Source organism: Xenopus laevis, chromosome 6L (assembly GCF_017654675.1).
Source record: "Xenopus laevis strain J_2021 chromosome 6L, Xenopus_laevis_v10.1, whole genome shotgun sequence".
NCBI lineage: Eukaryota > Metazoa > Chordata > Amphibia > Anura > Pipidae > Xenopus > Xenopus laevis.
Window position 1 is genome coordinate 108,414,445 of NC_054381.1, and position 24,526 is coordinate 108,438,970.

At 37.1% G+C, this 24,526-nt stretch overlaps 1 protein-coding gene across 1 annotated transcript in view; it reads right to left on the reverse strand.

Annotated features, from left to right (window-relative positions):
• The window catches only part of LOC108719176 (cadherin-7), a 125,099-nt gene extending 101,034 nt beyond the window's left edge, over positions 1-24,065 (reverse strand). Inside the window, exons 1-2 of the mRNA XM_018267855.2 lie at positions 23,547-24,065; positions 4,155-4,505 (exon numbers count right to left, since the gene is read on the reverse strand). Of these exons, the coding sequence (XP_018123344.1) occupies positions 4,155-4,364 (210 nt within the window). The 5' untranslated portion in view covers positions 4,365-4,505; positions 23,547-24,065. The remainder of the gene's footprint in view (positions 1-4,154; positions 4,506-23,546) is intronic.
• Between the last annotated feature and the right edge of the window lie 461 nt (positions 24,066-24,526).

Below are 24,526 nucleotides of genomic sequence, written 5' to 3' on the forward strand. Positions count from 1 at the left end.
CTATGCATAGTTTAAGAACATCTGAGAATATAGAGCCCTTCAATGTCAGAAAATAGACCATGACACTATAATTTAACCTGTGTAGTGTTGATAGGGTTACACCTGTAAAAGCAAAGATGGCAATAGTACTACAAAGACAAAAAAGTAAGAAATGTGATTCGGTCATTGTTGATATTTGTTTTTATAATGCACTGCGTTGAACTGTAAATATAATTGCAAAAATACTGCTACTCTCGTCCTTTATTAACTGACTCTCAGGTCAATGGGTCTTAATGAATGCTCCCTGTTTTCTATTTAATTTCTGATTTGGAATTAAGTGTTAAAAGAAAAACAAACCCTTTACCAAAAAAATCCCTACCCCCCCTCCCTTCTCCCCCCCAGCCTAGTGCCCCCCCCCGGGAAGTGCCCCTAACTATTTACTTACCCCTTGTTGCAGAGTCATAATATAGCATCGGAGTTCACGGCAGCCATCTTTTGGGTCTTCGATAAGCTGAGATGGAGACCGGCGAAGCCGTGCATGCGCAATTGGAGCAATTTACCAGTTTGCAAAAACTGCCGAAATGGACGGAAATTGCCGGAAGACACGAAGACCCGGAAGATGGCTGCGGTGAACTCCGATGCTGTGACTCTGCACCGAGGGGTAAGTAAAAAGTTAGGGGGTATTTCCCTGGGGGAAGCTAGGCTTGAGGGGGAGGGGGGTCTACGTGGGGTGGGGGGTAGGGGTTATTTTGGTAAAGGGATTGTTTATCCTTTAAAGGACCTCCACACCATCTTTATGACTGGAATCTACCTTCTAATTTTCAAACTATTAGAAATTGTGTGATTAGCATTATTATTATTGTTGTTAGCATGCTTCCTTCCTGTCTCAGTATCTCTGAATGTCACAGATGATAAAAAAATGACAATTTAAAAAATGTACACATTAAAGAAATATATATTATGTGTGTGTTTTTATGTCATATTTATATCTAAAGATTTCAGATTAGAGACAGTTGTTCACTTTGTTTAATTAGGAATGTAATGAGCCCATTTACAAGAACACTATTGCTATAATAAAGCTATCAGACCAAATAATAATTGGCTTATGTTGTTGTAAAAGCAAGATGAATATCTTGAAAAAAGTTATTTGGAAATGTACTTTACATTTATAAACTTGGCTGGAATGAGTCAGTATGCTTAACATTTTGCTGCCAGGTTTGTATACAATGTAATACATATTATTTTTAGTATTAAAAGAGAACTAAACCCTAACCCAAACCTCAACTCCCCTCAACTGGCCTCCATCACCCCCTCCAAGCTCCCTCCCCACAACTAGTTATTGGAGAAAATTTGCAAAATGTATTAAAGTCAAAGGACTTTTTTTTTACACTTTCATCCCCACACTAAGCATTGGAGTGTTTTTCTGTTTGGTTTTTCAATTTTTGTGCAAAAAACACATCGGAGTAAATGGGCATTTTTTCTTGTGCCAAAATGCCTTTTCTAATATTAAAGCCACTCAGCTACATATATTCACTCAGAATGTTCATCTTCTCTCTTCTGCTCTTTAAGTTGCACCAGTTTCCCACTTCCTGGACAGACCTCACTCGCAGCTAGAGTTGCCACCTGTCCAGTTTTGTCACCTTGACAATTCGGTTTTCAGAAGGGCTGTCTGGGTAAAAACTGCCTGCCAGTTTTCCAAATTAAGAAAACACCAAATCATTAACACGCTACCCCATGATGCCAGTACCAAGCCCCTTATGTGATGTTTTGAATAGTGATGGGCGAATTTATTTGCCATGTGTGAATTTGGGCGAATTTGCACAAATTTGCAAAAAAATGTGGACGCCGGCAACGGTTCAGGCACCGGCATTAAAGTTAACAGACGCCCATTGACTTTAATGGTCATTGGCGTCAACTTTGCCGCTGGCACTCATTTTGACACAGGCGAATAGTCTCCGGTGTCAAAACCGGTGTTTCTTGTATTTTTCGCCAGTTTAGAGAATTTCACAGGAAATTCACGAAATTCTTGATGAAACGAGACAGGACAAATTTGCCCATCACTAGTTTACAGGTGACCTCTTATATATTTTGTATATAGGATAGCTTTGTTTCTATGTATGTCATGAAGAAAGTCCTCTGTGAAGATTGAAAACCTCAGTTTAACAAATAATGTTCTAAAAATTCCATGATTTCTTCATTATCCATATATGCTTTCATTCTGGGTCTATGAGAGCACAAGGCTATTTCTGATTTGCACAATTTTGTTAATACATTTCAAATACATATAACACACATATACACACTGCATACATTATATTAATGAAGAAAGCAGATCACATTTGTCGCAAAGAGTCACACTTGTACATTTTTAACATCTTTTCTGGTCAATATAATACAATGTCAATTTAAAAGGTAATACATAAAATGTTAATTACATGTTAACTAGACCCATGTGTGTGCTCCTTTTAAGTATGTGTTATGCACTATGGTCCCTCTGGGATAGAATTTGCAGAGTATTGTATAATATTTATTTATTTGTAAAGCACCATGCACAGTGTTCAGTGCTTCATAAGATGTAAAAACAGGGCTATAGTTATTATAAATGAGACAGTTGGTTGAATTCCAACCACAGAGCTTACAACCTATCTGTTAGAGCAGACAGATAAAAACGTAGTGTCTAGGCCAAGGGTGTGTTGTTGCAGGGGAAAACTAGTCAAATGTGTTCTCTACAAAATAATTATTAAAGGAGAACCATATTTTATATACTGCACTTATTGCACCAGCCTAAAGTTTCAGTTTCTCAAATACAGCAAAGATCCAGGACTCACCCAGGAGTCACCATCTTATAAAGTGTCTGCAGCAGGACAGAGCATGCACAGTGAATCAGCAGAAAAGAAGATGGGGAGTAACTGCAGGCATCTCCAGAGACACAGGTCTTTACTGCTAAAGGGGCTATGGTTGCCTTGGACTAGTACAGAAGACCAAACCATAATGTACAACATTTCTAGCTTACTTCTTTGGTTAAGCTTTACTTCTCCTTTAAGGAACAGTTAGTATTTGGGGCTTTCCTGGTGGTAGAGAATTCCAGAGGTTGGTGCAATCAGCGACAAAAAGTTTTATCTGCGAAGTAGATTTTGTGGTGAGTTGTAAGGTAATCTGTTTGAGATTGAGCTGAGCACAAGGCCCAGGAGGAAGTGTATAGAGACACAAGAGCAAATATATAAAAGAAGGATGGAGAACTCTTAAGGACAGAATGAGAGTTTTATACTAATGCGCTGCTTGACCTGGAGCAAGGAGAGAGACTTTAGTAGTGAAGCTATTGAAAGAGGTTTAGATGTAGATGAGGTGGGCAGCTGCGATAAGAACAGAATGCTGATGGTCAAATGATATTCGCGGAGTATATCCTGGAGAGTATAAGGGCTTGGATCAATGCTGTCAATACACTGTTTCAGTAGAAAGACAGGCAGAACGATACATAGACAGCTGGATAGATACCAAAAACTAATACAATTAAGTATACAGTATGCTAATTCATAGTGATGGGTGAATTTGCGCCGTTTCGCTTCGCCGAAAAATTCGTGAATTTCGCGAAACGGCGAAAAATTCGCGAGCCGGCGTCTCGTTTTTGACGCCGGCGCCCGTTTTTTCTACGCCGGCGCCCGTTTTTGACGCCGGCGTCCGTTTTTCGAAAAAAAAAAATTTGACGCCGGCGAATTTTTTCGGCGAATTTATTCGCTGGACGCGAATCGCGCAAATTCGCCGCAAATTCGCGCCTGGCGAATAAATTCGCCCATCACTACTAATTCATGTACATTGTGGTGATTTCTGAGTAAAACTGACATATATTCCTAAATCAAGTTGTTTCAGTCAGAAATGATATAGAATTTATTCGCTGGACGCGAATCGCGCAAATTCGCCGCAAATTCGCGCCTGGCGAATAAATTCGCCCATCACTACTAATTCATGTACATTGTGGTGATTTCTGAGTAAAACTGACATATATTCCTAAATCAAGTTGTTTCAGTCAGAAATGATATAGTAATACTTAATGCAGCATTCAAACAATTACATGCTGTTACATATTGACTGTTCTCTTGGACTGATATTTCTTAGTTTCTCTTTAAGGTTGGCTAGACATTCTATTTTATATAAGTTTATATTGACCAATGTCTTACCTTGCCCACATAGAGAGGTTCTGTACCTGTATATTCCTCCAGTACAAAGAACTGATTCCAAACCCAGCTGCGCTTTGTTCTTGACTTCCCAGGTTGGATGTAAGGCTTGGATGTAGACATAGAAAGCTCAGCTTGGCTTATTCCAGAAAGACAAAGGAAAATAGCTATAATCTGAAGATAATGACACAGCTCACATTTTCCCATCTTCATTTTTGTTTTCTTTAAAAAATATATGAGAGTGACAATCCCAAAAGTTTCAGTTTGGAACTCTCAACAGGGTGCCAAATAATTTGTGAGTCTTGAAGAGAAGGGGGTTACCCTTGGTATATATCCATTGAATCACATAGGTGCCTATGAAAGAAAGATATAAGAAATAAATATAATGCTTTGCCATTGTGCTGTAAAATAAATTTACCTACATATTTTTGAAAGTTAAAGAAATATTTTTAATCCAGTTAAATATGATAGAAGATAGACTTGTTCATATTGTATTGTCATAAAATACCTACAGTATATGTTTAACATTGTCATTATATAAATGTAAAGATCTGAGAGAAAAAAGGATGGTTTTTAGGGGATTATTTATTAAAGATCAAGTTGATTTTTACCAAAAAAAATTTAGTTTTTGTGGGTATTTTTCAGTAAAAGCTTATATTTTTCAGGTTTTTAATAAAAATAACAATTTTTTTGAGATTGATTATACCACAAAGCTGGAAATAGCTCAACATGAAAATACTCCATCTTAACCCTGTTAAGGTCATGTAAACATCAATGGCAGAGGTCCCTTAAACTATTTGAAGATTTTCATAGCCTCCATGATGTTCAGGTTTTTTTCAGTGGGTTTTGCTCAAAAACTCAATTAATTTGAGTGATTGAGTGATTCACCAAAAACGTGATCATTTTGAGTATTTTCATTCTGAATTCACTGATTCGAGTTTCTTCATAAACCAGAAAACATTCAGGTTGTGCATTTATTTGAGGTATAAAAAAAAGCTTGCAAACCTTTTAAACTCGACCTTTGATAACTAACCCTCTAGGGGGCAGATTTATCAAGGGTTGAAGTGAATTTGAAGGAATTTTCGAAGTTAAAAAAATTCGAAATTCAAAGTAATTTTTTGGATACGTCGACCATCGAATAGGATACTACAACTTCGACTTCAAATTCGATTTGAAGTAAAATCGTTTGAATATTCGACCATTGGATAATCAAAGTACTTTCTCTTTAAAAAAAACTTTGATTTCAATACTTCGCCAAATTAAACCTGCTGAAGTGATATGTTAGCCGATGGGGACCTTCTAGAGCATTTTTCGAAGTTTTTGGAAGACAAAGTAAAATCGTTCGAATGATTTTACTTTGACTGCAGGATACCCAAATTCGATGAAAAAAACTTTGACTTCGAAATTCGACCCTTGATAAATCGGCCCCTAAATGTCTAAGATAATACGTAATTCATTCAGACAACATTTACTAAACAAACATGTGCGAATGTTATGACAAAATTCTTAATTGTTAATTACAAGGGAGTGGGTACAGTGTTTGTATGGTCTGTGACCTAAATTAAGCCCTGGGACCTAAGGATGCCTCAAGGGCTATAAAAAATGTTATTTACACAAAGGCAAGGAACAAGATTTAAATTGAAAAAATCGAATCAACATTGGAGGGAATGTACACGGATGATAAAATGGGATAGAAAACTGATGGAACATTGTGATATAGATATTCATGGGTGTTCTAACCAAATTCTAAAATGGGGTATATTTTGTCCTATAGATAAAGTTCTGGATAATAAGATTTGAAATACAGTATGCACCTTATGTTTAGGCATAAGCCCAGTGCCATAGCATGCCAATTTCTGGACCCTAGAGATTTCTTACTTTGGTCAGCATGGCATATGCTCTAGTTATGTTCTTAAATTTGCTATTACATGCTATAAATGTTACATTTGTTACATATGTTTTAACTTGTTGAAACATTGGTTACATATGCAAAATAAATGTAATAATTTTTAGTCCACATAAGTAAACGATCATCCATCCGGCATTGTAGTTTTAAGGATTTTCTTTTCAAAATAGTTGGATCAAACAAGAAAAACCTCTACCTGCTTGTTTCCGCAACAGGAATGCATTTAGACTCACAAAACAAATGTTTTTAGAAGACAAAACTATTTAATTATTTTAGTGTAAATCTTTATTATGTTATTATCCAATAAAGATTTCGTTTAAGGTGAAAATGTGATACCAAAATAGTTTTGGGGTTTCTAGGAATGCTTGATACGGTTTGTTGTAGGACAATATCTTAAAGGGCATGTAAAGGCAAAAAAATAAAATCCCGTTTTTACTTTCTTTAATGAAAAAGAAACCTATCTCCAATATACTTCAATTAAAAAATGTCTACCGTTTTTATAAGAAATCTGACTGTATGCAGTGAAATTCTCCCTTCATTTACTGCTGTGGATAGGAATTGTCAGATGGTCCCTAACTGCTGAGCAGGGATAAACAGCAGGGGGAGCCCCCGCCTTACTTTCCAGCCATGCAGAACTCAAGCAGCTTTGTTTATGACGATCCCTAAGCAGCCCAAACCACACTGAGCATGTGCACAGTCTTAGTCTTCCAAAGATGTTTAACAGAGTTACAAGATGGTGACCCCCTGTGGCCAACATTGAAAGCATAAATTATTTGTTTGATTAGGCTTGTGGTGCAGTAAGTTAATGTTTATATTTAGTATAAGAAATACAGCCCTTTAAGTTTAGCAAAATGGCAGTAAAGATTAAAATGAACTTCTGACAGATCAGTGCACAGATACTTTCCTACATACAGTTTATTTCCACAGATTTGTGAGGAGTCTAGACAAGTAACCGAGAGTCAAACTCAGAATTACGAAAAAAGGCTAATCAATGATCAGGTAGGGAAACGTTTCAGATGAAGGCAGGAAAACAAGAGAGAGATTTTCACATCACCTGAGACTGCTGCAATATTTTTAATGAATGTATGGGATTTGCATCCACCTGTGTTACTGTATGATGGCTAAAATCTGCAAACAACAATGCCCTCAATTGTGCTGCAGGTTCATCCTATTATAAAGCCATATTTATTTATTAATTATAGAACTATTTTAAACCAATATCTCTGTTATTGAAAATATATTGCATCAGATGAAGCTAGGAGATGAAATGAAACATAAAAAGTAGTATCTTTTATGTTATCTTTTAACAGCAAATTGAATATCATATTACAAGGCCATTTATATTTTTTCCCCGCTGCCCTATAAAAAAACCTTAGACTCCTGTAAACACACCTATAATGTATATAATCTGTATTTTCAATCTATCCCAGCTTTTTATTGCAAGCACACTATGGTTATAAAACACTATGCAAATAAAATCCTTGAAAGTGGCAACCCTGCCATAACAGTTTGAATCTTTTTTTCACAACAAGCTAATTTTAAACTGTTATAGCATAGCAAAGAAACTCTGTTATTTAATCTGACTTGACAATACAGTGTTATGTAAGTATAAGCCTTTACTCTAAAGTCATAATTACCTTCAGTTGCTTTAAAGAGTAATCATTGTGTACATTTATTGTTTTAAATGTTTTAAAATAGTGGTTGGCATCACCCAATGTATTTAATATTGTGGTTTTGGATACCCCCTTTAGCAAAGCCACTGTTTGTTCAGTCTATATACATGGAATCATGGAACTCAACTCACGGGTAAATTCATTAACAGGCAAATTGTCACTGGCGACTGCTTTGTCATGAGCCGAACCTAAAATGATTGTTACATGGACCTCACCTAGCAATAGAGTGAGAACGAACGATAGCGATGGTCCCATTCACTAACTAATTGTCGCCTACACCTAGTAAATTGGCGATGTCTCTGCGGATGAGAATTCTAGCGAAATGTTGCTAGCTTTAGCCACTTCACCCTTTAGTGAATCTGCCCCACATACTTTACTTGATATGAAGATTAGCAGGGCAGCAACTTTTATTTGCATGCCTCTGTATTACCTTTCAGAGAGAACAAACTCCTTTCCCAGGTACATCAATTGTAAAAAATGTAATTGAATAGAAATGCTTTAAAGCCTAATAATTGTATTTTTTTACATTTCTGTAAAGTAAAACCAGCACATTTCGACAGTTATTAGAGTCCAATCTCCTTGATCTGTACATATGAACGGGCAAACATTCTGTAGTAAAAAAAAGTATGGTTAGCCAGCAAAAACAAAATCAATTAATCAAAAACAAATCAGTTAATAGTGCTGCTCCAGCAGACTTCTGCACTGAAGTCCATTTTTTAAAAGAGCAAACTGATTTTTTAATATTTAATTGATAAAAACATGATAAAAGTAATTTGCTACGATAAGTAAATGTGCCTCTTCTGCAACAAAAGGGAACCTCATCAAAAATATTGCAACAGTTCTTGACAATAAATTGCCATGTTGAAACTAATGGATATAAGAGATTGATCACTCTCCTCATCCTCTAATACAGCAGGACTATTTATGGAAACGCATTCCAAGTCTGAATAGCACTACTACTGCTTTTGTAAAAAGCAAGTACGCATCGTAAAGGTCCTTCTCATTTTGAATTGCATAGCATGATCTCATTATAGTAGATTTTCTATAAAGCTAAGGAATTAAGAAGTGTAGAAATGGCAATGCCATCATTTGCATTATACTCATATAACTGAAAAAAATGTAGAAATGAAGACAATTATATTTTTGGCAATCATTTGCTGGAAGTTGCATTATACACAGCTGTGTGTACTGTAGAGATGTGAAGACAGTATACATAAATTCCCTATATTTCTTAATAGGGACATCTAAGGGGGTTATTAACACAAATTATTTTGTGATATCCGTTTCTACACTGAAAATCCGAAAAAGTCAAGGTAAAAAAAGACGCGGTATTATGCTCCGTAGTTGTTCCAAGTCCAAATCCGGAAATATGCCACCTAAAACCTGCCGAATTCATGTAAAAGTCAATGGCAGATGTCCCCTTAACCATTTGATGATGTTTTAACTCTCACGAAATGTCCGGAGTTTTTGGGGTCTGACTCAAATTTTGTGGCTTTTTGGGGGTCAAACGCGAATTTTTTTTTCGCACAACAATCCGAAATAGTTGTCTTTTTTATTGATCTGATTTTTTCGAGGTTTTTTTTTAAATAATAAAAAATAAGGGCAAATCGTAGATTCTACTTTGGTCTGACTTTGTTTTATTAAAAAAATCTGAAAGAAAAAGTATTTGACATTGAATTCTGCAAAAAAAACAGAAGTAGGGATGCACCATACCCAGGATTTGGTACTTGGCCAGGATTCAGCCTTTTTAAGCTGGATTCAGCCAAATCCTTGTGTCTGACCAAACCGAATACTTAAAGGGATACTGTCATGGGGAAAAAAAAAATTTTCAAAATGAATCAGTTAATAGTGCTGCTCCAGCAGAATTCTGCACTGAAATCCATTTCTCAAAAGAGCAAAAAGATTTTTTTTATATTCAATTTTGAAATCTGACATGGGGTTAGACATTTTGTCAATTTCCCAGCTGCCCCAAGTCATGTGACTTGTGCTCTGATAAACTTCAATCACTCTTTACTGCTGTACTGCAAGTTGGAGTGATATCACCCCCTCCCTTTTCCCCCCAGCAGCCAAACAAAAGAACAATGGGAAGGTAACCAGATAACAGCTCCCTAACACAAGATAACAGCTGCCTGGTAGATCTAAGAACAACACTCAATAGTAAAAACCCATGTCTCACTGAGACACATTCAGTTACATTGAGAAGGAAAAACAGCAGCCTGCCAGAAAGCATTTCTCTGCTAAAGTGCAGGCACAAGTCACATGACCAGGGGCAGCTGGGAAATTGACACAATGTCTAGCCCCATGTCAGATTTCAAAATTGAATATACAAAAATCGGTTTGCTCTTTTGAGAAATGGATTTTAGTGCAGAATTCTGCTGGAGTAGCACTATTAACTGATGCGTTTTTAAAAAAACATGTTTTCCAATGACACGATCCCTTTATAATCACTTAACTTTTCATCACACAAACAGGAAGTAAAAAAAAGTTTTAACTGCATGCTGCATGCACAGTTATCCTTTGCTACTCTAATTCAGTTCAGTATTAAGCTGAATCTTGAAGGATTCGGAAGTCGGACGAAACCCAAAATAGAGGATTCAGTGCACCCTAAACGGAAGTACAACCTCAAATTTAGATTTATAACAATAAAACAAAATCCAAAACAATATCCATATTTCAATACACATCCTTTAGATTTCAAGGGATAAAATCTTAAATACACTTTATTATGTCTTAAGCAGATACATCCTACCACTGTTATTATTAAATTACCATTCCAACTTATATATAATTCCCCACCATGAGTTTCTGACCTGTTTCTATGGTTGTGCTTATTCGGCCAAGTGCTGTGTATACAACTATGGCAATAAAATATCTTAATTAAATAACAATTATGTTTGACTTCAACTTCCTCAATGTCCCTCATGGGAAAGAACTTGAAAAATACAAGAGTCCTCTGCACTCAACCCATTATCAATATATTTAAGACAGCGACATTTTGTGCATACTGCTACTAAAAAATGTCTTACCCTTTAAACAAAACAGGGATTGTTTGTCCATATATTGCAATATATTTAAGCTGGCCAACTACGTCAAAGTCATCCCATATCTGGCCAGTCCTATGCTCAATTTTATCTGATTCATTAAGAATTCTATTGCTTCATTATACATTTTACAAAGGGACTAGGTTTTACCTGCAACTTACTTGCTGCTTTCAAAGTAAACCCCCAGATATGGGATGACTTTGACGTAGTTGGCCAGCTTAAATATATTGCAATATATGGACAAACAATCCCTGTTTTGTTTAAAGGGTAAGACATTTTTTAGTAGCAGTATGCACAAAATGTCGCTGTCTTAAATATATTGATAATGGGTTGAGTGCAGAGGACTCTTGTATTTGACTATATGTATTTTGTGGTCACAGCCTCATTGCACCCCCGCCTAATGGTTTTAAAAAATAGTGGTGAGCACAACTTTCCCTTGTTTGTTAAAGAACTTGAAAACCCTGTACACGTGAGGCTGACCATATGTTAATAGAAGTTTTTTTAGAATTTATTTTCCAAATGAATATAAACAAAATGTCAGTACCAATAATTTATTACTGTAGTTGGGAGATAAGAGATGTTGTTACAAATGCAAATTGTTGCTGTCTACACTCCCACAAATTGAAACTATCATGATAAGGCTAATGAACTGTAGGTAAGAATACTGAATACATACAATGTTTTTTTAGATGTAGAATCTCACTGGACCTTTAAAATAGGAGCTGTAAGTGGTAGAGACTTATTAAGTTCACATTTATTTCTTCCTACTGTTTCTTGCTAGAGATGATTACATACTTCTAACAAGAAAGTAAGTATTGCAAAGGAAAATTACTTCCTCCAACCTACTGAAACAGCATGCACCAAAAGTATATCAAGAATGGTATATATATATGTATATATATAAAATGGTGCATTCTTATTATGTTATTTAACCATTTGTTCACATTAGTATTATTTAAGGAACAGATCTTGTGCACAGTGACACCTACAGGCCCTTTGTATAAACACCACAGGGTAACCTTTGACACTGAATGTCAATCTCTCTCAGACACACAACCAAGTTAAAATAGAATACATTTTTGTCAAAAGCTTTATAATTCATAAAATCTATTAATTGTAGGATTAACTGCAGGATTTGACTTCCAGGCAGAGGAGAGGCAACCCGTTTAAAAAAATATTAAGAGCATATATTATCTACAATATAAATACATCAGAGTTACAGTATTTTTTATTTCAGTCATGTAATGATGGCCATGGTGCTACCATGAAATAAATCATAAATAATCAAAGCTAACTGAAACACCCATGGGACATGTAATTTATTCAGTTGACATTTCTCAAAATGTAGAAATAAACCTTTTTTTTTTTAAAAAAAATTAATTTCTCCGACATTTAAAAGACCCATCAATTCTCAATTTACTTTTGAATATTCATAATCTAGAAATCAGGTACAGTATATATATATATATATATATATATATATATATATATGATTTTTTTGCAATGGTTCCAGGAGGAATGTGGATGCCATGCTGGAATGACTAGCTTTAAAATCAGTTAGGATGGAGTTAGGGGCATATATTTGATGCAGAGTAAAAAGTTGTGTACAATAAATGGCGAATTTATCAAGGTGTGTCTAATTTTACACCATGCAAATGCCAGATTTGTTACCAATATTTTACATTGCTTCTGGCAGGTCACTCTAAGAAAAAACACTTAAAGGAGAAGGAAAGCTACTGAAGCAGTTTATCACCAATAGATTAGCCACAATAGTGCAATATATAACACTATATTTATTCTGCAGAATGTTTACCATACTTGAGTAAACAGCTCTTGAAGTGTTCTCTATTTGTTTAGGATAGCAAATGCCATATTGGCTTGGTGTGACATCACTTCCTGCCTGAGTCTCCCTGCTCTCTCATAGCTCTGGGCTTAGATTACAGCAGGGAGGGGAGGAGGGAGGGGGAGAGGAGCAAACTGAGCATGCTCAAAGCCGTGCTCTGGAGGTTTAAGATGAAAACAGGAAATGTGATACAGAAGTCCATGTATACACGATAGAAATGTAGTGATGTGATAATTTCGACACCCTCACATAATATAGGCAGGCTAATCCTCAGTATCATAGACACCTAAATGGGTCCTAATGGGTACCTGTGTCCATGCTCTGCTTATGTAAGCCCCTGTAGTTCTTACAGTGTACGCTACATGGCACTGTGCTATAGTATAAAGGTCTAGGAAACCATGCGGTCTGGGTCCATAGCTTAGCCCTTACCCAGCAGGAAGGGAAAGGGTAGTGGAACCTATGAGCTTAGGCCCTAGTAAAGTGGATAGCTATACTCAATAGATCACTCTAGGAGTGATAGATAGGTTATTTAGCTGAGCAGCTCAAGGCTCAGACCAGGAGATTCAGAGGGATTAAGATCTTGTGTACTAATTGCCCAGAAGTAGGGACTAAGTGTACAGACGCCAGGGATCTAGTAGGTCTCCTATAGTATAAACGAATCCTTTGTACTATATGTTCTCTATATGCTCCTTTTTGGATTGACCTTGTAAATAAATAGGTTCCTTGGTTAAGCATAAAGAACCTCTGTCGCCCAATTCTTGTACATTGGCACACTGTTACAGTTGCACTACACCCTGCCTCCACACCGTTGCGAGGGCTTAATCCCTGAAGGGAAAACTCTCATCCGTGGCAGAAATATATGAAAGTAAGCTTATAATAGAGACAGTGCCACTCAAGTTTATTATAACGCTACAGAAGGAAAGAAATGTGGTGTTTCTTTTGACAGAGGACTCAGAGCAGCATTACTTTAAGGGTTTACTGGTGTATTTATTTAGACCTTTCTAATAAAGCTTCCTTAATTTTACCCTTTACTTTTTTAAAAATGTTTACATAATTTTTAACATGACAAAGCCTGGCAATGTGTGGTGTATCATCCTGCTGATTTTACACAGTAGAATAAATATGTCCCTTACAGTGAATGTTATTTAGAATCCTACCAATCAGTAATAAGAGTTTTTGTAAAGTTATATTTGGTGTGGGTCTACCAAATGTTAGTCCACACAGTTTTAGGAAGAATTTGATCCTATATAGTAGAAGGACTTTTGCTTGACATAACAATTTACCTGAATACAGAAATAGGACTTTTTCCTACATGCCAACATAGAATCCTCTAATAAACATAAAATACTGCATGCCTTCTTCTAAGTCAATAGTTCTTTAACCTATTCCTTCACAAATAGCTTTCCATCAATTTATATGGTAATATTTTGTCCGGATTAATCTATATCAAAGTGCAGACAGTTGAATATTGATTTGAATGTCACAAGGCACCTCAAACTCAACTCAGAACTAGTCTGATCTCAATACAAGTCTAATAAGGGTGCAGGCAATGTTCCCTCTAAGATGTGCGTTCGTGTGAGAGCACACAAATTTTGAGGCCAGCGCACACAACAAATTGTGGTGCCTAAAAAGAATTTTGTCTGTTTTTGATCTGCACACACAAAAATTCCCATACCAGTTTTAAAATGTGTGTACACAATTTTTTTCTTTTTTGCACACATAGCCGAAAAGGAATTAGAGGGAACATTGGATGCAGGCTTTTCAAATACCAGCCTCTGCCCAAGAAGATCAGTAAGTGGATAGCTAACATCTATTAATCCAATAAAAATGCTATTTTAGGTTGCATAGCTCCTGTGATTTGAGGGTGCAGAATATGGTTGTATTTGCCTGCAAAACTGATGGTTTCAAGATCAATTCTGTTTACAGGTCCACCTAACTATGTGAGTAATGACATTGTGAAAGTCCATAATATTGCATGTGGGTCTTTCACTTCAAACACTGAAGGGACCCAACTGGAAAATTGGTGGAAAGCACCAGTATATCTTATCGCGAGTAAGCGCAAATGAATTGTGCATGCCATTTTTCAAAGTAAGAGATCCAATAAACGTAAACATGCTATACAGAAAGCTCCAAATTATGGAAAGGTCATCTCCAATAGATCTCCCATTTTTATGAAATATTTCATATTTTTAATTTGTTTTTTCCTTTTTCTCTGTAATAATAAAACAGTACCATGTACTTGATCCAAACTAAGATTCTAATTAATCCTTATTGGAGGAAAAACAATCATATTAGGTTTAATTATATACACATTATTGTTTGGATTAAGATTTTTTTTAGAAGATTTAAGTTATAGAGATCCAAATTACAGAAAGATCCTTAATTCAGAAACCCCCAGGTCCCATACCAGTTATAGCAGCAATATTGTGCCAATTTTAGCACCTAGTAGTTTTCAGGTTTATGTATACATCTAGAGGCAGATTTATTAAAGGTCGAGTTGTATTTAACCCGAAAAAATCCGAGTTTTTAGGGTTATTTTTCAATCAAAACTCAAATTTTTGGGTTACAAATAAAAAACTCGAATTTTTTGAGATTTATTATACACCAAAGCTGCAAATAGTTCAAATCCCAAAATACTCCAAGTAAAACTTGTCAAGGTCATGTAGGAGTCAATTGCAGAGGTCCCTTGAACCATTTGAAGATGTTAATAGCCTTCATGATGTTCAAGTTTTTTCTGTGGGTTTAATAGACTTGATCAGACGTTTTTTTTCCATGGAAAACTCGATCAATTTGAGTTTTTGGGTTGTTCACCACAAATTCGCTGATTTGAGTTTTTTCCCATTCGAGTTTTTTCTTAAATCAGAAAAAAAATTTAGTTCATTCAAAGTATAAAAAACCTCACACAGGTCTAAAATCCGACTTTTTATAAATAAACCCTTAAATTTTCCAATTTTAGCTACGGTACAATAAAAAGTGCTACCATTTAGGGGCTACTTGAAGTACACATGCATGAAATTGTGTATCAAATTAGCAGGAATCCACCTGAGCTTTCTGTTGTTAGATATTATTAAAATAATGGAATGCAAAATAATAATGAATAAAGTTTTATGCCAAAGTCCAAAGCATTAAAATTAAATATCAGCAAATAAATAAAAAGATATATGTAAAAAAAATACCAATAAATGAGTCCACTGGTAGAGTAAATGTACAGGGAATGCTACTGAAGGAAGCACGTAAATGTGGAATAAGAAACCGAAGTAAACAAATTATGGTAGACACATCGCTGAATTTCCCATGAGATATACTAGTTAATGTGCTGATCAGCGCCAAAGACTTACAGAATTGTGCCTGCGGATGTATAATAGCCGAACTGGTCATGGGAAGTCTGCATTAAGAAATTACAGAATGAAAGAGCACATAAAGCTTTCTTGCTGCAAACGTGAAACAAAAAGCCATAAAAAAATGTAAAAAAAAAAAGCTCTGTAATTTTGTTGTCCCATGGGGCACTTTTAGGCCAGATGTATAAAGTATATTTAGTAGGTATTAAGGGTAAGTGTCACAGGGGTGTTCTGATTATTGATCCTTTGCAGGCATCATTCTGAGCAAAAGTATGTGCAACATTATAAAAAGAAAAGTATCTCAGAAACTTACCGATCGAATTATAACAAACTCCATTTCTGCTTAATGCTAAGTAAAAATCAACATGGCTGGAGGCCTAAGTTTGGATTCTGGTGTGTTATATATTTACTATAAGATGTTTCTAAGCCATGTTTAATATGATAGACATCAAAATAACATTTGCTGTTTAAATAAAGTTTAAACTGTTGGGTGTTTAAAATATATACGTTCAAAAGTGGGATTGGTCAATGTACGTTTCCTGGTCCCCTGTTTTATAAGAAATGTTATTATCTGTGCAAGTTGTGAAGTTTAGGGGGATCACACTGGTATTTGCACCATAAATGCAGATCACTCCAGAGTGAACAAGAAACAATCCATTTATTTTTCAACTCAAACAAGCTTTTCCAGCAACAGAAAACTGGCAACAGAATATATCTTGCATTCAGCATCAAAAAATCCAACGAAAGTATAAATTGTCTTACTTTATAAGTATTGCGAATTTGCGCATTTCGGAGCCGGCAAATACATTTGCGGGAATTTTTTTGGCGCCTGTAGCTCCTACTCGCACCTCATTCACCTGATGCTCACCTCCTGGATGTCCAGCACACACTTCTGTCTGGTTAACCCCGTGCTGGCTCTTAAAGGGGTTACTCTTAAAGGGATACCATCCAGGATATATCCCCTTCGACTTCTATCTTCCTCTTGCACTTCTATTGTCCTTAGATATTTTAATTAACCTTGGCATAGTCCACAACCCCTCCTGCCATTTAAAATATACCATGATGCAGAAGTGGGCACATTCTACCATTTTAGAAACCATAAATATACAGGCCTGGATTTGTAACGACCCGGGCCTAGGGTGTCAACTTATTAGGGGTGGCATGCTGCCCAGCCGCTCTATGATGAGCACTAGGGACACGCAGCTCCCCAGTGCCCCCACGCTTGTGTGCCCCCTGGCGGAAGTGTGGGTGGGCACTAGGACCTCACAGCCTATGAACACTCGCCCTGCAAATCTCTCGCTGCAAATATATAATTAGAACATCAAACATGTCTGCCAACCAGGAACTTTTCCTGTTTTTGTTGTACACCGCCTTTATATGCCAGCAACCTCTACACTGCATTTCAGTAGTGGGGAGAGATGGAGAAAGAAGGATCAATCTCAGCAAGAGCAGCAAGAGGCATGTTGCTAGATTACTCAAAATTATATATTGCAGGCACTCTCAGATCCTACAAATAGGCATCAAGAAAAGAAAAGAATCCATTACTGCAAAAACATAACAGTTTAAAATTTAGATTTACCCATTTCTTGCTATTGCACAATTAGTCATTGGCAAGTATATGTAAATGCCTGCCATATATCATTTTGAGTATGGATTAGCTGTAGGTCTGGGACATAAGCACAGGAGAGCCACATGTTTTCACCTTTGCATGTCAGAGAAGCATTTATAAAAAAAATACTGGATCCTGTACATATGACTCTATGTATATGATGCCCAAGAGAATGGAAAAGTAAGTTGGCAAATTAAACAGTTGATGGATAGCAGAAATTATTGGAACTAGTAGAGATGCAACAGAGAGAACTATGTTGCTTGCTATCCATAATGTTGTTCTTGGAAATGAGCAGTTAAAGACATTTGACTCTCAGTAGTGATTTGTCCCATTTCGCCCAAAAATTTTTGAATTTCCTGCGAAATTCACGAAACGGCCGGCATTATAGTCAATGGGCATCCAAATAATGTTGACGTGCGACGGTTTTGATGCGAGCGACTTTTCCAAGGCACGTCAAAAAAGGAAAGTGTCCTTGCACCTAAGGAGGGTTATCAATGTCCTTGTATAGGTAACGTAAATGCAAGTGTACTACTATATAATATGTATGCATATTTAATAAGAATATATATATAATATATAATAAGAATTCTAATTGCATTGCTTAACTAAACTGTGCCATTCAACGTTTTTTTTGCTAATTACTGTTGGGTCCCTATTGCAAGTACGGATATAAGTGTGTCTACTATGTATACTTGCACTTTAATTTGTGGCTAAAGATATGTATCTATATTGTGAACAGATTGTTTTGTAATAGGGTCACATGAAGCAATATTTCTGGATATTACTATGGGAAATCACTGCACCTCTGTGGGGCTGTGATGCTTAGGTTTGTGCCGGCAGTACCAGTCATCAAGTACCTGTGAACTTTAATCTGAAAAGTGCAAATGGAGCTGTAATTCAGCAACAGAAATCCATTAAAGGGTCCTATCCAGTCAAACAGAGGCATGTTTAATGTTTTCAGTGATCCTACATGATAGCAATATGTCTTGTTTCCTTATGGTGCAAAAGTACAAAGCATGTTAGCTGCTAAAAGCAAAGTGCAACTAAGGCCTCTTCAAGAGGTTGTTGAGTATAATGAAAGTGAAATACAACCAAAGGAGACAAAAGAGCATGCTATATTAAACGATACACGCTTTTATTCCTATTTTCCCTTTTTGACATATCAAAAGAGCAGTGGTTACAGCTAACAATATGCAGCTAAACCCTGAATGCAGTCACTTATATTTCCTACCATTGAGCTACTGTACGCACTACACAAAAGCAAATTTAAGCTTAGCAAGAAGTTTTTGAAATATAAAATTATGATAGATGCAAACAAGGTACTATTTTTTGTAATTTCCTCCCCCGCCCCCGTCATTCTTCAGTCAGTGTATCTCTATGTACTGTACCACAGTGACACCCACTGGATAATACTGACAGTGACATCAACCTAGTTTTTTAATAGTCACAACAGTAAAACACTTTTGATGGATAACAAAAAGACACCTTTTCTTATGTAAATATTAATTGTGTTTGTGTTTTTCCCAAGAAACATTCTAAACATTCTTTAACATTAGACACGGCTGGAAGTACAATACTGCACGTATTTATACCTCTGTGCCATTCAAAGTGAATAAAATACAAAAAGTTCAATCGATTGTTGATGTGAGTGTTAGTAAGTTAGTTTCATAGCCAGTTTTAGCATTTTTTGAGTCATTTGACTACAGAACTGATATCGAACTATACTTGAGCAACACCTTAATGCCATTAAAGTTCTATCATTCACACAAATCCCACCACACTTTACTTTTAAAAATGGAAGTAGTCATTTTTATTACAAGGCTACTGATACCGTTTTGTCCGATTTAGGACATTGAAATGTTAGGAGTCATTTAATTAGGCAAGTGCAGAATGAAAAGTGAAATTTCTGAGTATTTGTCATAATTCCAGCATAGTTTTAGCCAGGCTCCGAGCTGTGTCCTCAAAAATTATACCCAAAGGATCAAAATGGATGTATTTGTATTTTTACACAAATTGGGTGCAAGTTGCGTCACTCCTGGAGCGCTCATTCAAAACAGTGTTTGTATCAGATTCACAAGTCTGGGATACCTTTGGGGAAAACTTGGAGCTCCCGCTAGGATGAGGGTAGAAGTAACTCCAGGGATCCCCAGTGTTAGTAGGCAACCATTCATCTATGTGAAAGTGCAGGAGCTTGGTTGAACCCAAGCACAATGAATTGTGTCAATCTGTATTCTCCACTTGTAGATACATTACATTCATGTTTGACCCCTGTGGTATGCATATATATATCTGTGTGTGTCTACAGGGGACCATATTCAGGGTCAAATTGGCCTGCCAGACTACCAGTGTATCTCCTGGTGAGCCCAGGACTTGTGGAGCCCCAGGTCAGAACAGATCAGCCACAACTTATTTCCATCATAGACTGACACAGGGCCGGAACTAGGGGTAAGCAGAAGAGGCAGCTGCCTGGAGCACAATAATAGGGGGGGTACTGGGCAGCTACCACTAAAATTATCTTCTGTCTACCCCTAGTCTGCACCTCTCAGTTGTACTCCCCTTCCTTCCCTCCTGACACCCTCCCCTCCATCACTGTCCCTCCATCCCTCCCCTCCATGTCTCATCCCTCCCCTCCATCGCTCACCCCTCCCTCGGTCGCTCACGCATGCTCACACATGCGCGGGGGTGGACTTGCCAGCTGGGTAGCCTAGGGCTCCCTGTCTCGGGCTGACATAACACCTGTAACATTTAGCACTACCCATAGTTAAGTGTTATGAGAGTGCACCTTAAAAAGCAGCTTATCTGCTGGGCCCTAGGAGGACCAGTCTAATATTGGGTATATTTTATTATTCTAAGGCATATTGGGGGTTTCCTGGAAGTCAAAGCTACAAAAAGTCTATCCCTCAGATAAAGAGATTAGCTAAACAGCTTTTTTTAGCTTCACCACAACTAGATAGCGTATTTCATTCAAGATAGAGAATTTACTTCCCAAAAATCTGCTGTCAAACCAAACAAATACCTGAACCCAACTGCCATTCATACAACTCATCACTGTATTCATGTGCTAACCAGATTTACATTTTAAACACTTTTAATTGAATAATAAATGCTCCTTCTATGTTCATGTGAACTCCCCACATCTTTAGTGGATATATGAAATACACTGGGCAAATGAATACATACAGAAGTCCACAATATACCCTGATAAATCTGGCCTTACATATAGATCAGGAATGTAAGTATCAAAAGAAGCAATGTACTAAGGAATTTCGAGAAGCTGTCCCTGAGGCATTTCTAAATTATTAACTCCATACAGTATTAAACCAGTTTTTTTTCTGATTAGATAAGGTTCTATGATTACCAGATTCTTTTCAGCTATAAGTGGTGTGAATCATATGATACTCTATAAAGTGGGATCAATAACAGGTACATACTGTATTTACTAAGTCAGCCAGTGCAAAAATTAAGAGCTGAGCTATAAATCTCCAAAAGGCACTGCTAAATAGGAATTGTTCCAGCCGTGTTTTAATAGGATTGAAAATAAGAAATAGTTTGTTGACTGGTACAGCTAATTTGTATACAAAACAAGTTGCTTTGTGCAGACATAAGTTCCAAGAATCAAATAAATAAAGAAAGCAATACATTTACCTCTCAAAAGACAATAAATGATTTACCTTGTAAAGTTAGTTTTGCTGGGTGTGTTATACAGACAAATGGGGCAAATACCCGACTCTAACTAGATCTTTTGATGATAAAAACAGAATATATCAGCAGCTAATGCTGTCATATGTAGCAGTCTTGAGATGTAGTGCTGTGCTAAAGATGTGCATGATGTTTAAAGTGCCAGCTGGCTAGCAGAACTCTATTGTTTATACTGGAAAAGGTAACAGTGCTGCAAGATGTTGAAAAGATCTGTATAAGTGCATGGCTGCACACTGGAAGACTAGCTGCAACAGGAGGCACCAAATGTTAACAGGGAAGCAGATGACAACTGACAAGCTAATCCAAATCACACTTAGCGTTCACAAAGGGTACTGCTAACCCAAGAGGTGGTTAGAACAGCCATCCGCAAGCACACGAAAGCACCGCCAGAGCATTCTCGTAATCAGGGTAACGCTTCCATTTAATAACCGACGACAAATGGGTTTTGACACTCGACAGCATGGTCAGTGTCAAGTCATTTGTTGCAATTTAAAATCGCATCTAGCGAAGTTCATGAAAGCCTGACTGTCTATTTTTTTTTGGTTGCAGCCATGAAATGTATTGCACTTTTAAAGCAAATAAAGAATACTGACAACCTCAAGTACAATAAATGCAGGTGAGCAAGGCACGACTGTACTGGATTGTAAGGATTCACCTTGGTAGGCAACATCATACCCTTCCCACTTCGGAAACACCAGAAGTCACTGAAACACTAATGAGCACTCTACATGTATAATAAGTACAACATTCTGATTAAGAGCCTGTTGTCAGGGTGCTTATTCATCACATTGCAAATGAATCCACATAGGTACCTTCCAATAATGTCACATCCCCATCCGTATGGCTGGCTTCTGCAGCAGCAAATGAGATAACTGGGCATCAGTGTAATCCCTATCAATTATCACATCAGTTCTGCTGGTGAACTGTTGCACACCAGGAGGTAACGTATAGATGGAAAGATCTGGCTTTCTACAGTGTCGGAAGTATAGGCATAATGGATTTTTACTCCCTTCCTTAAAGTGTATGGATTTTCACTACAGGCAACATTTATCTAACCTGAAATAGTCTTTAAAATACGGACACATTATTTAGTCAAGTTGTACAACAAAGCATGAGTTGCAAATGACCAGCCTATTTCTATAATAATATTTTTTTATTAATTAATTTCCTTTTTTTTTATAAATATTTTAAACATTATTAAAAATTGCGACAGATACTGTAGACGTGCAGAGAGTTATTTCTGGCGCTGCTTCATCCATCTCATTCATTATATTTTCATTGTCGTATCGTTTAAAAAAAAAAAAGTTTTTGTTGCCTTAAAATGCCCAGGCTTGCAAATACTGACCTTCATCGTTTGTTAGAGCACAGTAAGAAGCAGTTTTTTTTTTTATTCTTAGCATATATGCTAGCCAAGCATTTATATTCTTCCAGGCTTTGAAATCAGGGACATGGCTAGAATTGGAAATGAACAGGCTTTTTTAATCTAGGGAATAATTATTGGATTGTGTGTTCTTGCCTGGCATGAATGGAGTGGCAGTGTAAACATCAGTGAACTGTAAAGGCAAATGCTGAGATAATAATTTCACGTTAGGGCACATAGCCTGTATCCTGTCACTTCCATGGCAAGTCATGCTGAACATCACCCTCTCTGACCTTAGCTTTAGCTCCAATTGCAGGGAACACAGTGATGCAGCAGCACACAATCAGAGACTTAGTTGGGAATCAGAGCAATAACTCCTCTGAATCAGAGCAATAACTCCTCTGACATTTGCAACAATGTGTTTCATGGAAGGAAGACAAGTTCCCATTGTGTGACATGTGAGATGAGATGACAGAAGTAAAATGTACTACGATCCATGCAGAGAAGCAGCAGCAGCGCTAATTCCAAGGTCCTTCTCACTTTAGGCGCTGTCGCACTAGCTGTGCTGCGTCAGTCGAACTATATAGCGTCTATTTACCTTAATGAGGAACACTATGTTGGCTTCTAAGTCTAAAAGGCAATTCTGCTGCGTTCTGGTCCCATCTCCTCCTCCCCAGCCTCTTTCTGCAGACTTGCCTTTGATATGTCTTAGGGCTTTTAAAATAATAGTAACTTCTAAATGTCATTGATGGGGAGTAATAAATGAGCACATCTCTCTCTGACACTGCACACAAACTAGGAATGATGCGTATATATATATATATATATATATATATATATATATATATATATATATATATATATATATATATATATATATATATATATGAAAAAGGAGGACATTATAGAAAAAAGGCAACTCTTACCTTATCGTGTCTCTTTGTTCAGCCAGAAAAAAAAGGATTTTAGTGCGTTGCGCAGCGCTGTCACCACCTGCCCCTTTACACGTGCTTTGCGCTGGCGCCGGCTCCGAAGTTCTAGGAGGTCTGTGCGCTCATCCGGCAGCCTCAGCAGCAGCAGCAGCTTTGTGATGTGAGGGTCTCCAGGGGACTGAAGTGTTTGTGTGAGATCATGCTCCGTGCCCCTTCACTAGCGCCACTTCATCTGACTCCAGCGACACTCAGTTGCGCAATGACTTTTTATTTTATGCTTCCTCCTGGAAAACGCGACTGCTAGAAGAAATGCGTCCAACCCGAAACCATCTTTCTTGACAAGAAACTACAGATGGAGTAAGGGAAGCAGTAGAGGGTTATGATGCAGGGGGTGGGGGCTGCTTCCAATCTATCTGGTGGGGAGGTATTTGCATTAGAAAGCCCAGAGCTTGAGAGATGTTTCAGGAAACACGATCAGTCGCGCTCGGGAGGGAAGAAGCCGCGGACTGAAAAGAAATCGTAACCTGGAGTTTTCTTGCCTTTTACAGTTTTTGCCCTTTCAGCGTGTCCTACTTCTTCTCTCGTGTCTTCTCTGTATTCTCCTCCCTGCTGTGTGTGTTCAGGTGTAAAATGCTAGGCTTGTATTTCGTCTCAGTGTGTGGTACAGAGAGGGGACTTCAAACGCATAAGCACAGTTTGGGGCAAAAAAAACAAAAAAAATACAATGGAAATGTGACAGTAAAATAAATGACAATAATAATAATAATACATTGGATGTAATGTGCCATATGCCTTGATAATAAGGTAACATGTAGCGATGGGCGAATAAATTCGGCACCGGTGAATAAATTTGTGTAACTCCAGTGAAAATTTGCCAGCGTCTGGATGCGCGTCTGAAAAGTCGCTTGCATTTAAACCGCTGCACATCAACACTATTCGGACGCCCATTGACTTTAACACCGGCGCCAAAAATT